The sequence below is a fragment of the Podarcis erhardii genome, assembly GCF_964252035.2.
Source record: "Podarcis erhardii genome assembly, chromosome: 3".
Lineage (NCBI taxonomy): Eukaryota > Metazoa > Chordata > Lepidosauria > Squamata > Lacertidae > Podarcis > Podarcis erhardii.
Genome location: NC_138507.1, coordinates 80,189,194 through 80,205,502, shown reverse-complemented (window position 1 = coordinate 80,205,502; position 16,309 = coordinate 80,189,194). Strand labels below are relative to the sequence as shown.

The window sequence follows — 16,309 nt, the reverse complement described above, 5'->3', positions numbered from 1 at the left end:
TCAGGATCCTGGATTCTGACTTAACAATAAACCATAGTTAAAGTGAGCTGCAGTTCATAAGTCAACAGCTAACCATGGTATGTTTTCTGTAAATAAACCATGGTTAATTTCCTGGGCCAGGTTCCTATATTCAGACAGATCACAGCTAGGAAACACAAACTGTGTTTTGGTATTATCTGCAAATGCAACCAGTTGGTTTAGAATCAATATATTGGGTGATACCCAGTACAAACAATGGACTTTTACCTAAGTTTGTTACCTTAAGTTTGTTGATTTGAGTGGGTCTGCTTTGAATATGGCTTATATCAACCTTGATTGATTCATTTTATAGTAGTTTATTAAAACTTAATGTTGAATACTTAATGTTTTGTTGCTTTGCTTGATGGGGAATTATCTAATATACAGCATGAGAAGTTTACAAGTCAACTGCAGCTATCCCAAAAATCCTTGGAGGCAGAAGGATCAAAGCTAACCAGTGCCAAAGCTACACAGCCAAAGGTACAAGACACCATTGCTGAAGTGCACCACAAAGTTATAGACACACTGAAATCTGAAGAGAAAGTGACAGGTGAGAGAAATGAATTTGTACTGTCAGTTCTAGCTATTAAAATATATTAACTTTTGAGAAGCCACTGTAAGATGTAAGATGTTTTGAGTTAGGTAAGGTACAGAGGAGTTGGGCCATTAATTGCCTCATATGTCATTGTAAAAATTGCCAGGTTTGTTTCTTACTTTGTTATAGTACCTAATTGTTATAGTTCTGCAAAGAAATTTCTATTCTGTGTAGTGGCCTAATAGGAAAGAACTCCTCATTCTGTATCACTTGCCTCTTAACAGTGTGCTTTTCTGGCTGTTACGGTGTAAATAGAAACAAAAAGCTACAATTAACTGTCAGATCCCTTGTATTTCTTAAATCAGCTTGGCTTTGCTATCTGACACATTACATTGTATGTGTTTTCATTTTAAAGTGAATCAAATTTTGTTGCAGCAGCTTTGAAGTCCAGTGAATGCTTTATTACTTTTATTAAAACAAGTATTTCTTTGCCAAACTAGCATATTTGGAGACATTAAAAAAAAATAAAAGAAGGAAAGTGGAAAATAATTATTCATTGTGAAGCAAAGGGGCCTTTCTTGTTAGCATCCATCTGTCTGGAGACAAAATGGAGTGTTCATCTAAGGATTAAGTCAAACCGCTGCAATAGCAGCACCAAAGTATCCTCCCCAGGTCACAAGCCTAGGCAGTATGTATGGAGGTCCTGGGCTGGCCAGACAAGAAGATCTCCCTCTCAGCCTCACTGTTGTGGCTCAAAGGAAAGCAGAGCAATATGTTTGGCACCAATTGGCTGCAGGACTTGTCGGAAACAGGGTACAAGGCACAATCCAACCGGACTCCACTCCGGATTTGTGTAGGTCTTACTCCCTAAGATAATCCCACAAAATATCCCACAAGGAAGTGGAGGTTTAGGATCAGAATTTTCCTTCTCCTAGAAGGATTCCAGGTTGATGAGCTCCATCTGCCCCTCAAGGAAACGAGCACAGCTCAGTTAAATGTGTGTGAGCAGCTAGGCAAGCAATATGTTAGCACATTTTATCCAGCTTGGGCTGTTTACAGACTCCCGTGTACTCTGCATCCTGGTTTGGGAAGCAGTGTAAACAGAACATTAGCCACAATCCATATTCTATTCTTTACCATTTTTTCATAGTGTCACTCTTGCCGCTCCAAATGAATAATCTATTTTGTTTGTTTATATAGATCTTTCTGCTATGCCTCGGGGCACACCATTATATGGGCAACCATCATGGTGGGGTGAGGATGAAGCTGAAGAACAGAATGGTTACAAACCTGATGGTAAACCTGAAGAGAAAATACAAGAAACTGGAGTTTTAGGTAAGGTTATTTATAAACAGATCCATTTGTAGCTTTTCCCCACCTCCATTTCACATCTGGTAGGCCTGGTATATATTCTAAGTCAGTCCACATGCCTAAGAAAATAATGGTAAGAGAACAATGTCTACAGTAAATTCAAGCATAAAACTCATGTAAACTAACTAAATACTTGCCATTCTGGTGTGGGAGGGAGAAGAAAATATCACTAAACTGTGGGGCCCTGTGTCTGTGTACATACTGACATCTTTCAGTGGAGGTTGGATCAGTCTGTGGCAATGGCCGGGTGGCAGGTTTCAGTCACAATGTGCCAGTCATATCAAGTGTCATAGTTTTGTTTTTTCCCCTCCATAGGAGTTAATGACAGCCATTCACTTATCTAGGGGAAATTAACAATGCATGTCAGCTCAGAAGTAAGTCCCACTGACTTACTCCCAGGAAAATATGTATAAGATTGCAACCTAAAAGTGTATTATTGGGGACTAGGAACTATAAAGCCAGTTTCTCAGTGAAAACAAGTTTTGTCTGTTCCCAAGAGCTGTTCTGATTCAGTGTATTTTTTGTGTTGTACAAAACTTAAAAGATATGAAATGTTTCCTCTAGGAATTATATTGTCATGAACTAATGTGCCAAAGATGGAATTGAGCCACTGGCTTTTGTACCTTTCAGATACTCCAGTGAATTGAGAGAGTGCTTAATCGAATTCCATTTGTATACTTTTGATGTGATCCAAACATTTTTTTACAAACCAGTTGATTTTAGAATATTAGCCACTTGGTAGTAGACATTTAAGTAATGAAAATGGATATGGATATAGATATAGACTACTAAATCTATGCAATGAAAAGTGTATGTGAATAAAATGTATGCATTGGAAAGACATGTCTCTTGTTACATATTTGGGAAAACAAAGCAGTTTTTCTGAAAATAGTTTTATTTTGGATTTTGGCTGTGCATGGCTTCTGTCTACAGTTTCTATAGCATGTTACTGTAATTTTTTAAAATAATGTTAAGTATTTCAAATACCTGTGCTATAAAAAAGTAGGTATAGAGTTCTTTTCTGGTGAATTAGGGAGGCTGTAATAGTCACTTACCTAGAAGTAAGTCCTGTTGAGTAGAAAAATTCAGGATTGTACTGCAAAGCCTAGCAGTGGGAGCCTATGCCACCCACACTCCCCACACCTCAATGTTATTGGACTACAGAGCTCATCCTGGCCATATCAGCTGGGGCAGTTAGAGTTGAGTCCAATTTCATCTGGAGGGCCATGGGTTCCCCGTCCCTGGCATAGCCCAACCTTATGGGGATACATGCGGGTGCATGTTTCCACAGTTAACATGTAGCTGGAAAACGATACCATATTAGCATATCCTTGCCCACTGCTCTGTTTCATTGGTTACCCCTTGCAAGTGGGATGGGGAAATTATGATATAATTATGTTTCTACAAGTTATCTGCGAAATGCATATTAGTGGTGCTTATACATCTCTCCATGATGTCTAGTTTAGACATTAATGTCTAGTTTAGGCTATTTGACAAGCTGTAATTATCTGTTAGTTCAGTAAAAACAAAAGTTAGCAACTCCACTTAAACTCACTAATGTGTCCCATATTCTTGCTGTTACACCTGAAAATAGGTTGGCCTGTCAGTTATGTTCAACTAAGTCATTCTTAGACCTGTTGAAATCAATAGAACTGAGTTAGTGATGACTAACATTCATTGAATATAATGGTTCTACTCCAAGTATAATTTAGTCAGATAGAACCACATAGTTATTACAGCCTTCTGTCATTTTCTAATCATGTATTAATATTATTTTCAATGTTTCAAGGGGGGGAAACCTGACATGTATATATCAAAAGTCTTTATATTCAATCTTGCTTTTGGAGTTAGGGTATGCAATGAGGTGGCCCTGTTTGCAGATTGTGCCATAATTATTGCCATAATTATTGAAGATTCTTGTTTAGTCATTTAGTCATGTCCGACTATGTCAAACTGGACAGTGAGTAAAATATACTAAAGTAGGTGAAAAGTCCAACAAAATGTCAAATGAAGTTCAATGTAAGCATAAAATGATGTTCAGTGGGGCAAATTATTCTAACCACATGTACATTGATGGATTCTGAATTAAAGTACGCTAACTAGGAAAGAGAACTTGGGGTTACTATGGATCATTAAACAAAAATGTCACCTGAGTCAGTAACTGTGAAAAAGGCAAAGGGTCAAAAATGAAAACTCAAATATTGTAATGCCTTAATACAAGTCTGTGCAGCTACATTTGGAATACAGTACACAGTTTTAGTTGCCGCATCTCAAAAATTAAAAAGTGTATATATCTATCTAAAATATGGTAGAGCTGCAAACGCTGCAAATAAGTGCACACAAATGATCAGTGGGCTGGAGCAACTTCCCTACATAGACTACTTAGCTTTTTAGTTTAGAAAAAGGGCAAGTAAGGGGCAACATGATAGAAGTTTACAAGATTACACCTGATATGAAGAAAGTGGATAAAGAAATAGAGGTTACTTGCATGCTGTCATTGGGCTGGAGCCCCCATGCAATGTTTTCATTACTGGACTGGACCTAATAAGCCCATTTATCCACTGAAACAGCTCTACCTGGTGATTTACCAAGAATGCAGTGGTGGCAGAGAAATGCACTTTCTCTGCTGCTGCCACTGCCACATGGTAGGTGCAGTTATCACCAATATTCACTCTGGGACTTGCACCACCTGCACTCCAACCATTGTCTAGCCCATTACATAGGATGGAGCTCATCTGAGTACCAAGTTTCTACAGATTGGAGAGGCACTCAGGAGCAATCACATCAGTAGCTTTCCTTTTCATTCCATAACAAGCTTAAGACATCAACAGGAGCACTAGCTTTTGTTGACAGTTGAGGCTGTGCATGTCACCCCGGTCAATCAATCATACTCTTTTTCCTCCATGTAAAAAAATAGTAAGAAAAATTATCTTGCATTTTGGATGAAAGTTCCATGAGCAGGAATGAGCCAAAATCTATATGCAAATATATGTACAGAATCAACTTTCATTTTTATTCCACTGCTATGTTTTTCACATGTAATCCGTCCTTCATTGTCATTTCTTCATGAAACATAAATGTTACATTGGAGTTTGCATGCAGTTTGCTATATAAATATGATAAAAAATATATTTTCTTGGGCATAGATTTAATGGCATTCAATGTGAGATTTTGGTCTACTTCATAGCAGCTAGTTTATAAATTAAAAGCTTGGTTGTTTGTTAATAATTTTTTTGTAAGTAACTTAAAACAAGCCTGAACTGGCATACTGAATTTACCAAAACTGCTTCACCACTTTGCACTTCTGAAAAATGGCATTATTTTGAAGAGAACGTATATAATATAGCAGATGGGGCATGGTTTAATGAGGAGATTGATATAGGAGATTAGTTTCTGCTAAGCCAACTAGATACAATTAGCCTTTATAGACTTAAGTTAATAAGATTATTTTGGTATTACTGTTTTTCAGCCTTAGTAGAAACCTGTAATGGAAAATGTTCCAGCAAGCAAACCTCAGTGGGCTCAGATCAGGTGTTATAGACTTTACTTTGGGTATATTTGTTAATGTTGATCTGTTTTCTCTACTATGGATCCAGAAAACATGATTTAGGATGGTGCAGATACACATACATTACACATACAATGTACTATTTTAAACTACCTACTACTCTTATTTGTCACCTTTTTATATCTTACTGTAATAAATCCTTACAAAAAATAAATGCCTACCTCAGTGTGCTGAATGTTTCTAGCTTTTTAGTAACATACTTTATTTCAAGGCTATAAGCTTTCAATTATCTTTGGCAGTTAAATATAGTACTCTATAAACATCAATATGGTGTGCTCTGATCTGATCTCCCAAGAGTGTTGAAGTCTATTGTTGATTCCCAAAACTCAAGTTTATAACGGATTGTGCTGATTCAAGCCTTCCCTTCTATGAGAAAAGAATATTGGTATGATTTATGGTCCTGAATATGAAAGAGGTATATAAATTATCTGTTGCATTAGTCACTTCTTGGAATGGATTCTCCTTCCAAAGCCTACAGCACATTTTTCAGATTGATATTAGTTTCAGTCTGGGATAAATATTGAATAATAGTAACTGGATTTTCTTGCAGGGGAAAAACAGACACTGCATGATAAGCAACACAAGAAAATTCAGTGGGTGGTATCCAATGGTAGCTTTGTCTTAATGAAAAGTGCTTTCATTGGTGCAAGCTGTGGCACCCCATTTATGCTGATTCTAGTGCAGTCCTGCATGCTGTCCATGAAATGACCATTGCATGCAATCTAGGGTATTAATTCAAAGGAAAAGTCTTTTCCAGTCCCAAATATGGCTGACTAGACTGTGGTTTTGAAACAAAATCAATCTACTGAGCAATCCATTTTTAATTGTACCTACCTTATTTGGAGAGTTGCAAACAAAAGTCTGTGACCTTTGAGGCTAATATACTGTTCTTCACTTTGGTGCATTGAAACGAGCTAGATTAAAATCTGTAACACATTATTTATAAATATCAGACTTTTCTGAAAGGCTCAAGCTTCTTTAATAGTAAGCATAAGTGAAGGATTGTGAACAAAGATTTCCAGATTTAAATGTGTATCTGAAATTTGATTGTCTCCCCTTGTATGCCCACTTGAGTCATTTTTACTAGTTGTTAAAATGTTCAGTCTTTATATCTTGTCTTTAAAGCATCATCCTTTTTTGTTCTTTGTGAAAGAATATCTCGGATATCAAACTACTATTTTCCCCATGCAAGAAATACAGTAGTACCTCTGGTTACAAATGCTTCTGGTTACGAATGCTTCAGGTTACAAGCTCTGCTAACCTGGAAGTAGCTGCTCCTGGTTGCAAACTTTGCCCCAGGATGTGAACAGAAATCGCATGGCAGAGGCATGCATGCAGCGGGAGACCCCATTAGCAAAAGCGCACCTCAGGATAAGCGCGGTTTCAGCTTAAGAACAGACCTCTGGAACGAATTAAGTTCGTAACCAGAGGTACCACTGTACTACCTTATAGATTAATGATGTTTTAAGTGAGTAGATTTGCTAGCTTTATATCATCACTTTAAATGTTTGAGGAACAGTGACAATGCACCCCCAGCACATTTGTAAAATTTCATCATATATAATTGTGCCATTCCTTAGGTAACCAAAATGGCACCATCAATACACAAGGAAGCGGTATCAGCTCAGTGCAATCCAAGGATCTGCAGATGTATAAAAATGCTCATCAAAACCACAACCCTGCTTTTGGAAAATAATTGCATACAGTGGAGTGAGGATTGAATGTGCTTATTGTGCGTCAAATACTGACTGATTATCGGGGAAATGAGGAACACATGTAATATCATAGGAGAGAGCATGGCTGGTTGGCAGGAATCCTGAATGAGAGCAGTCTACATAGCAACTTTTTATTGTAGGTTCACTTATGCTATTAACTTTCTATCAAAACACATTTTCTAATTGACTTGGGTATGGGGAGTTGCAAACACACTTTAGGGGTACTTTTGAACTTAGAAGTACTGGTGGTTAATAAAACAAAACAAAAACCAAGAGCAAAACATGCTTAATTAATTATGCTTATATGTCTGTGCCATTTATATATTTCTCGTTTCTCGTGGTTATCCAGAGAGCTCTGAAACAAATCTCCATTTATACATTCTGACTAGTTAAAAATCTGTTACAGGGAAGAAATACCCTTGAAACAATTATTGAACTGCTAAGGTCATGATGCCTTTATAACCGGCCCCACCCAAAAAGAACATTACAGATTAGCTTTGTTAGTGAATATTTGCTGGTTGCAAACTTTTTATAATTTATTTCCAGCTAGATCTCTTTGATTTGATTTTCTTGGTTCTTGACTACAGCTTTCTTTGCATCTGTTACTTGCATTTTTAATGATTGTCAGATTCTATGAAACTGTACATGTTAAACAGTAAATTGCACTGTAATTCTTTAAACTTTTAACAGGTTTTAACTATGAACACACCCCAATTTTGGGAGCACTGAGCTGCCTTTTTAATAGTGAAGAATTTACAAGAAGATAGCAGAGTTGGAAATAACTTGGCTGCCAAGCAATATATTGTAACAGAGTGTATTTGATAAAGCACAGTGCTAATATTTCAATCTCCAGCTATTGAATTCTTCCTAGAACAGTTGAGATGATAAGTATCATTGCACTTCTGGTCTATTAGCTCCCACTCCTACAGAATCTGTCTCCTTCATATAAACAAGCACTTTTACTTCTTTCAATCCAGAATCCATCCTAACTGCTTCTCCGAAAGCATCACATATCAAAACAGACTTGTTCTGTCTTTGTTCTTCCTTCCATGGACTTCCCTGCAGGCCACCCCTTACTACTTTACCCAGCTTCGCTCTTAGCTCCTGGCTTTGCTGTTAACACCTGCTCTTATTATCCTCCTGTTCCCTACCAGCTTTCTGCCCTGAGCATTTCTTGCTTCCTTCACTGTGCTGTTTTCCATTGAAAGCAAAACCTTGCTGTTTTTCATCTCCAGAAGCCTCGGCTACTTTCCTGATTTCAAATCCGTAGAAGCTCACATTTTGTCATTCTTGTACAGATACCATTCATTTCATGTACATCCAGTTCTGCATTGCATGGTAGTTAAGCAACTTGCCTGTCTTGTTTCCCATCACTGTTGTAGTACACAGTATCCTGGCAGAGAACTCATTTTTGAACTGTTAACTCTTTGCATGCTACAGTGCTTACTAGAAAAGGTAAGGATATTTAAAATCTATTAACAACTTCCCTCTTAAGAAGTGATTTAGCACAGCTCCCTAAAGCAACAGCAACATCAATTCAGGGGCCAAAAACCTAATTGGAGGAAGTTGACTTTTTAACCCACCAAAGTTAGTATACTGGTAGCTTTTGTCTCTTGTGCTATAACTAAAAAAACTAAGACATTTTATAGAGTGGCCTCAAGCCAAAGAGACAAAAGCAGAATGTCACTTGTTCAACAGGGGATTCCAACCCCATTCTCCACCTGAGTCCCCTGTAAAGCTGCTCCTGAAGGTTATAGTACCCTCCAGAATAATATGGGATATGGAAATGTGGGCTGAAGCAGGAGGGAGGCACCTAGCAGCATGAGAAGTTGCACATGAGCAATTTTTGATCTGGGCCAATGTATGCGTTCTTGTGTGAGCAATTTTTGTTGCTTAATTAAGTGGATGTATTATAGATCTTAATTGCAAGGGAGGTGGAGGAAATCTCTTTACCAGTTTCTACCAAGGTAATTACCGTAGAAAAGATAGACAGTTTAAAAGTAATTTAAAAACCTATCTTTTCGCACAGAAAGTGGAGCAAAAATGTGCATTCCAGAGCAATTTTCCTAGTTCTTATTTAGTCTTGGCAGGAGATGTTGCATAAAACTGCGAATCTTAATTGGAATAATCTTTTAAAATTGGACAAGTATTTTATATTTTAACACTGTGGTAAAACAAAGTAAACCTCATCGGCTGCTTTTCTGTTGAGGCTGAAGATCACAGGATACTGTGTACCAGTTCTCTGATCCCTTGCCAATAACATTCATTCCCCAATGTCTTCAGCTGTATGTTGCGCTGGGATTCATTAACACTTTAACATGAAACACAGCCCCAGCTTTTTAGCTGCTGCTTTCTAGAGAAACGATAGTAAAATTAAATGACATGACTCCTGAAAATCATTGTGAATATTCTGTTTGCTGTGCTGCCCATTTTAAAATGCATTTTGCATGACATTGTACCATTTTCATCCACAGAGTAAATATGTTAGTAGATTTCTTTAAAATGTGTTAGTGTTTTAAAGTTATCTGTTTTGTTACTTTATGTGCATCTTGAAAAATAAATAATATTGCTCCATTCAGCCATTGGAATCGACTTACCAGTATTCACTTCAGCAGCAGTTGCTTGTGGTGCATTCAAATCTCTAATACTTGGCAAGCAAGCTTATTGTGCTGAATGCATAATGTTTTGCTAGCAGCTCCACAAAAGCTTGGATTTAGCATTTATTCAGAATGTACATTGTTCCTCTCTTCTCCGGCTTCTTTATCCATCAAAAAGCAAGATATTTACAAACTTCTGCATGTTTCTTATTGCTTATAGACGTTCCATTCCATTTTAATTTTATCTTCCTTTCCTGCACTGTACTTTTCGGCATTGGATTTTCAGAAGTGTCTTGAGTCGCTGCAAGCTAGCTTATTTGCTTCCATTGGCAGGGATATATTAAAATCTGAATTAAAGCCAAGTTCATATTTACTCTTCAGGACTTCATGAAGACAAAGATACCCCTCCCCATGGCTCTATTCAATTGTGTAATCTTTTGATACCCATGAACTTGTTTCTTTGGCGTTCTTAGTGAGCTTTCTTTTGGTTAGATGTGCACGTACTTTCATGCCTGTCTTCAATATGGAACTATCAACAGAGAAGACTTGCAATTCTGGAGCTATATTTTTCAGTCTTTCTGCATTGCTCGTGGGCTTCCCACAGGCAACTGGGAGACAGGATGATGGACTAAATAGGCCTTTGATCAGATCTGGCAGGGCTCTTCTTATGTCCTTCCCAAGAATTGTCTCCTGGCTTTTATGTGAACTCTGAAATTCCTTGAAGCCTCGGCTTTTGCAATATTGGAGAATTTCAATTTTTTTGTTTTTCTTAATAGGATGCAGCACAGATGGCAAGCAAGCTGAGGAGCAATCTGCAGCTGCAAGTGAAGAAGAAAATTATCCTTTCTGTAGGGAGCCAAGTTATTTTGAAATCCCTACAAAGGAATTCCATCAACATTCCCAAATACCTGAGGGTACTATTCATGAGATCCCAACAAAAGACACACACATAGCAGGGGCAGGGCATGCTTCATTTACTATTGAATTTGATGACAGCACCCCAGGAAAAGTAACCATCAAAGATCATGTTACAAAATTCACTCCAGATCAGCGCCACAAATCTAAGAAGCCTTCTCCTTCTGGTGCCCAGGATCTTCCTGGGCTTCAAACTGTGATGATGGCCCCGGAGAGCAAAGTGGCAAACTGGTTAGCACAAAACAATCCCCCAACAATGATCTGGGAATCAACAGAGGAAGATTCAAAAAGTATTAAGAGTGATGTTCCAGTCTACTTGAAGAGACTGAAAGGTAAAACAAATAATTTCAGCTGTATTTATTTCCTTTGTCTTGAATATTCAGCCGTAAGTATGCTAACTGGAACTGTACACATTTACTACACTCTGTTAGAATTCTTACAGACCAGAATGTTTTAGACAAAGCATCAAGTGACAACCAATTCTGCCAGGACCCCCCCCCCCCAAAAAAAAATTGTACCTTTTTATTCAAAGCTTGTGATGTTATAGCATTGGTACATTTACGAAACACAAATACCAAAGCAAACTTGCTAATATTGTATTCACAAAAGATTAAAAATGCATCCATGTTCAAGTATCACTTTTCAATAAAGTTTAATGTTCAATATGTGGTGAATGGTTGAAGGGGGGATTCAAGCTGCTTAAAATGGGTTTTGGGCAGACCTAAGAAAAATGGAGATGAACATTTCATCAAGCTTTATAAAGCGAGTGAATATAGGTCATAGACTTCAACTTAATAATTTTAACAGGTTTAAATTGTTTTCTAATTTTCTGATTCCTTTTTATTAGCTCAGTGATTTAAGTTTGACTGAAAAACTTTCCTTTGGTTTGCCTTTCAGATTATCCTTACTAAATCAAAGTCCTTTACAACTCATATTTTTAAAACATTATTTCACTTTATTGCTCACCCACATCTTCCTGCTGACTGGCAGTTATATTATTATACTTCATACAAATCTCTCAGGATGGTTTGTCTGATCTTATGAGTGATATTTGTCATAGTAGTACATAGCATACTCACTCAAAAATAAGTATATATTTTAAATTATTTCAGCTGAAACATGTTTTTATTTCTTCTAATAAGGAACTTACTCTGGCACACTCAATGTAAAATAGAATGCTGTAACTAATTCATATAAGTTACAACTCTTATTTGAAAATTCTTCCAGAACTGTAACTAATTAACTGAAAACTTTAAATGGTATCCTGTAAGTAATTCTGCATATTATGCATTAAAAGAAGGTTGCTCTTTAGGAGCAAAATTTGCATAAGATACCATTAGCATGTTTTAATGAATTCTCAAGCCAATTTTAGTGCAATTTCCATAATCAGCATTTATTCTACTACTAAATATAAATTTAGAACAGCAGGTTGAAGAGCCCATATCCCAGGAAGATCGCAGTGTTCTGAAGATGGACTACCTTCTTAACATACTTTGTAAATTGAGCATCTTTGTATCTAACTACAGTTCTGGGCTTTTTGATTTTCTCAGTTTGTAACTGCTATACTCATAAATATATTGCACCAGTTAACTATACTGAAGATTAGCAGTGCAACCCACGGCCATTTTCGACCATCTCTAGCATGAGCTTCCAGATAACTAATTGCATGGACAAAAGGCTGTGTAACAACTGCTTGCAGCAGATCAAACCTGGCACAACAGTTCTTGGTCAAAAGCAGGCTACAAAGGGCTTGTGTTTTCTGGCTAGGAATGGTTATGAATGAAGGCTGTGCAATAGCCAAATCCCAAGTATGCCTTAGGTGTGAAGTAGCCCAGCAGGGACGGGAATTGGCGCAGGACTGCATAGACCAGAAATTATGTGGACATATCTTGAGACATTCTGTTGTTTGTATAACTATAGTAAGACCTTGTTAATCTCTTTAAATATATGTTTTCTTACAATGTTTGATTTTATATACATTCAAATTTCCTTTACTTTCAAATATTCAGTGTTCACCTAGAACTTCTTCCCTAGGCATCTCACAATCCTAAATATGGTTCCTTAGAATTAAGCCCCACTGAGTTGAAAGGGACTTACTCCCAGATTAGTGGGTACAGAGCTGCAGTCATAAAAGGGTTCTTTTAAAAGTCTAAAGCTGCCCTATTTTGCTCCGTCTCCATTCGTTATATGGGGAAAAACCATAATTGTTTATTGCTGCTAATAAAGAATTGTATTCCGGAAACCACACTGATAACTAACTGGAAAATTATTCTGGGAAAACAACTCTAATGTTCCAAACCTAAGCTTTTGCCAAAAGCTTTCCACTGATAGTGGCAACTGTACAGTTGTTACCTCCTGTTTTACTTTCTACCCTTCATGGAATATGTTTAGAAGCAAAGGTTTGTTTTCTAGCTCATGAGTTATTTGTAGCTAGGTACTAATACAGTTTAGAAGACATACTGATCTGCTAATTTTGGTATAGCTGTTGTAGCACATTCACATTTCATCATCAAGCATGATTGGGAACTGGACTGTTTTCTGAATAAGACAATTCAAATGCATCTCCCTCACTGATTAGCTGGCAAAAGACTCCATTGTGCATGGCAAGTCTGAATGTGTCTGTTGTTGCTATGGGAAGCTTGCAGAGCTTGTTACTAACAGACAGTTGAGCTTCTAACAGAAAAGCAAATATTGTCTCTGTATTCACTTAACTTTCGGAGGTTCTTTCCGCATTACTGCTGCTCATGTAGAGCTAGATTTCTATGTTTTGTTTTGTCTTTGCAGGAAATAAACATGATGATGGGACACAGAGCGATTCAGAAAATGCCGGAGCACGCAGGCATTACAGTAGACGGGCAGCACTTGAAGAACAGCTAAGGCATCATTATGCTGAGCAGAAAAAATTGCACACAAAATCCCAGGACACAGAGAAACATTCAGACCAGCCAACTGTTAGTCAGACTGCTTTTATGATTGAGTTTTTTGATGAAGGCCATTCCCGGAAGAGGAGATCTTATTCCTTTTCTCAAAACGTGGGAGTTCTGCTCCCTGAAACATCTTCTCCGGCACCCCCTACAAGAACTGACGACTCCAAAGGCAGTTTATCACCTTCGCAGAATAGCTCCGCCCAACAAAGAGCAGTACATGCAAAACTTCTGAAGCAAAAGTCAGAAGAGCCTTCTGCTGCACTGCCTTTCTTACAAACTGCTTTATTGAGAAGTTCTGGAAGTCTTGGAAATAGACCAAGTACAACTGAGGACATGGAGAAAAAGATTAAAAGCCAGGTCGTTTCGGTGGCTGTTGAAAAGGAGGAGGATGACCAAAGTGATAAAGGTACTTACACTATTGAACTGGAAAATCCCAATGCTGAGGAAGTAGAAGCTCGCAAGATGATTGATAAGGTAAGCAATTTAAATAAGAGTGCCATTGTTAAAACCCCAATCCATGGTGTTTATGGTGGGGTCCTAGTAACTACGATTATTCTAATAAATCAGGGTGTTTTTAAAAATAGATTATTTTTAAAGCCACATTTTGAACTCTTAGTATTTTATCCCTCATTGCAAGCTATGTACTAGGCAACAAAAGGGTATTTTGAACGGACTTCTTGAGTACATACAAACTATGTGTTAAACAGATTTTTCTATTTTCCAATCATGTTGACTGCTATACAGTGAAAAGAATGAAGCCCGATACTCCACCTGTCTTGTATCAAGTTTGTAATAAAACAAACTTTTAAGCAACTATTAAAGTTCAGCACTAATATTTAGCAAGATTCTTCTCTCGCCCTTTAAAAAAAGAACCTTAATAATTTGGTCAAGTATATCCATTTAAAGCAGAGATAGGAAGTCTGCCATCCTCCAGAAGTTTCTCTCCTGGTGTTATTTTCTTTCCCTGGCAACTTTACTGGACTAGCTCTCCTTTTGATAGCCATGGATGACCTCACATACACAATGAACAACGGTACAAGAGACTACTAGCGCTGTGAGCATTGGCCATATTGACCTTCTGCAGCCCACTGGCAGGGCCACCACTTGTGCTGCTCCCAAGGGTCCCTGACCACCCACAGTAGATTTTCAGGGGGCTGCAAGGAGAAGGAAGTGGCCAAAAAAATTAAAATCATTCCCCTTCGTTTAGCAAAAGCAGATCCCCATGGTTCCCAAATTTGGATGCAACCCAAGGAATATATAAAAAATAATTTTGTGAGAAAATGAGCTAGTTACAGTTTCCTAAACATGCATACTATAATCCCTATAACCATTTAGACTGCAATTCTAATCCTAATAGGACTTAATCCTTAGTAGACATGTTCCACCTCTACTGTCAGAGGCATTAAGCCTCTGAATACTTGTTGCTGAGAATTAAAGGTGGGCAGAGAGTGGTTGAGCTCAGCTCCTTTTTGCATATCTCCTATGGGCATCTGGTTGGACACTGTAAGAACAGTATGCTAGACTAGATGGCCCATTGGCCTGATCTAGCAGGCACTTATGTTCCTACATTCTTACATTCTAGACTTGTTTATTGAGTTGGCTTACAACTCAGTAGACTTTATCTTAGCCCCCAAAGCATAAACCAAACCTTCTGGTGCTTGTCCTTTCTGCTTAGGGGAGAACTGGGGAAGGATTTCTCTTTAGCTTTCTCTGAACATAGTAAGGATACTAAGCAGGATCTTAGACCTGAAGCCTAAGAGCCTTGAACGTTTGGAAGCCGGGGTTGGAACTTATTAGTCATAGCAGTGTTGTTGTTTTTCAGCATCATGTACAGCGGACTAAATCCCAGCCATGCAAAAGTCAAAAGTTTCTTCACACACCTTTCCATATACTCTGTAGCCTTCATCCAGGCAGGCAAGAGGCATCATCACAGTTAATGACATATTCCAGTCATGCAACAGCATGGGATATGTGGATCAGGGCCAGTAATGGGTGTTGCCCAAGGAGGGTCTGTGTGGCCTACAAAGGAAGCCAGACATGACATGGGGAGAGTCCCAGGGGCAGGATGGAGAGGACCGGAGGGCAGCATTTGGTTCCTAAGCCTGTGCTCCCCACCCAGTATGATGCTTGACCTCAAATCAGATACGTTTTGGTTCAGAATTTTACATCAAAATGCAGGCAAGGGTCATGTCATACTAAACTGTAATTTATTATGACAGCTGCATCAAACTTGACCCATCTTCTGGTTAATGTGTTTCCTCCTTTCCTCACAGTTGGGAGGAGTCGTCCAAAACATTTCAGTCCCACTTTTGGTTAACCATAGCTTGCTGTGTCAGCCAGATCTAGAGTGTTGGTTTACACCAATTATGTATTGTAGAATTCGTTTAAACAAGCCAGCTTCAGAAACCAGTTTGAAATTGGGTTGTTTGAAACCAGCTTTAGATTGTGTTAATAATAGTTTGATGGCTAATTAAAAGCAAAAGCTTCTGAACTCCGGCTCCCAGCCTCATGGTAGGAGGAGAGGGGAGCACATGAGCCTAAGGCTCGCTCAGGCTTCTTCCAGTTCATGCATGTTCTGCTAAACTATGCCTTGGTATGATGGGCAAATTTAGCTATAGATAAAATATTATTATTAAAATCTTGACATTTGATTCACATTTCCT

The 16,309-nt window shown here is 38.1% G+C and overlaps 1 protein-coding gene across 10 annotated transcripts in view; it reads left to right on the top strand.

Moving 5' to 3' along the window:
• Positions 1-16,309, top strand: part of CEP170 (centrosomal protein 170) — a 73,453-nt gene that overhangs the window by 20,875 nt on the left and 36,269 nt on the right. For 9 of the 10 annotated variants that reach the window (XM_081856338.1, XM_081856340.1, XM_081856341.1 and 6 more), the window contains exons 6-9: positions 406-568; positions 1,754-1,888; positions 10,581-11,051; positions 13,504-14,120. In XM_081856338.1, coding sequence (XP_081712464.1) covers positions 406-568; positions 1,754-1,888; positions 10,581-11,051; positions 13,504-14,120 — 1,386 coding nt within the window. The remainder of the gene's footprint in view (positions 1-405; positions 569-1,753; positions 1,889-10,580; positions 11,052-13,503; positions 14,121-16,309) is intronic. The other variant, XM_081856333.1, reaches the window with a different exon arrangement.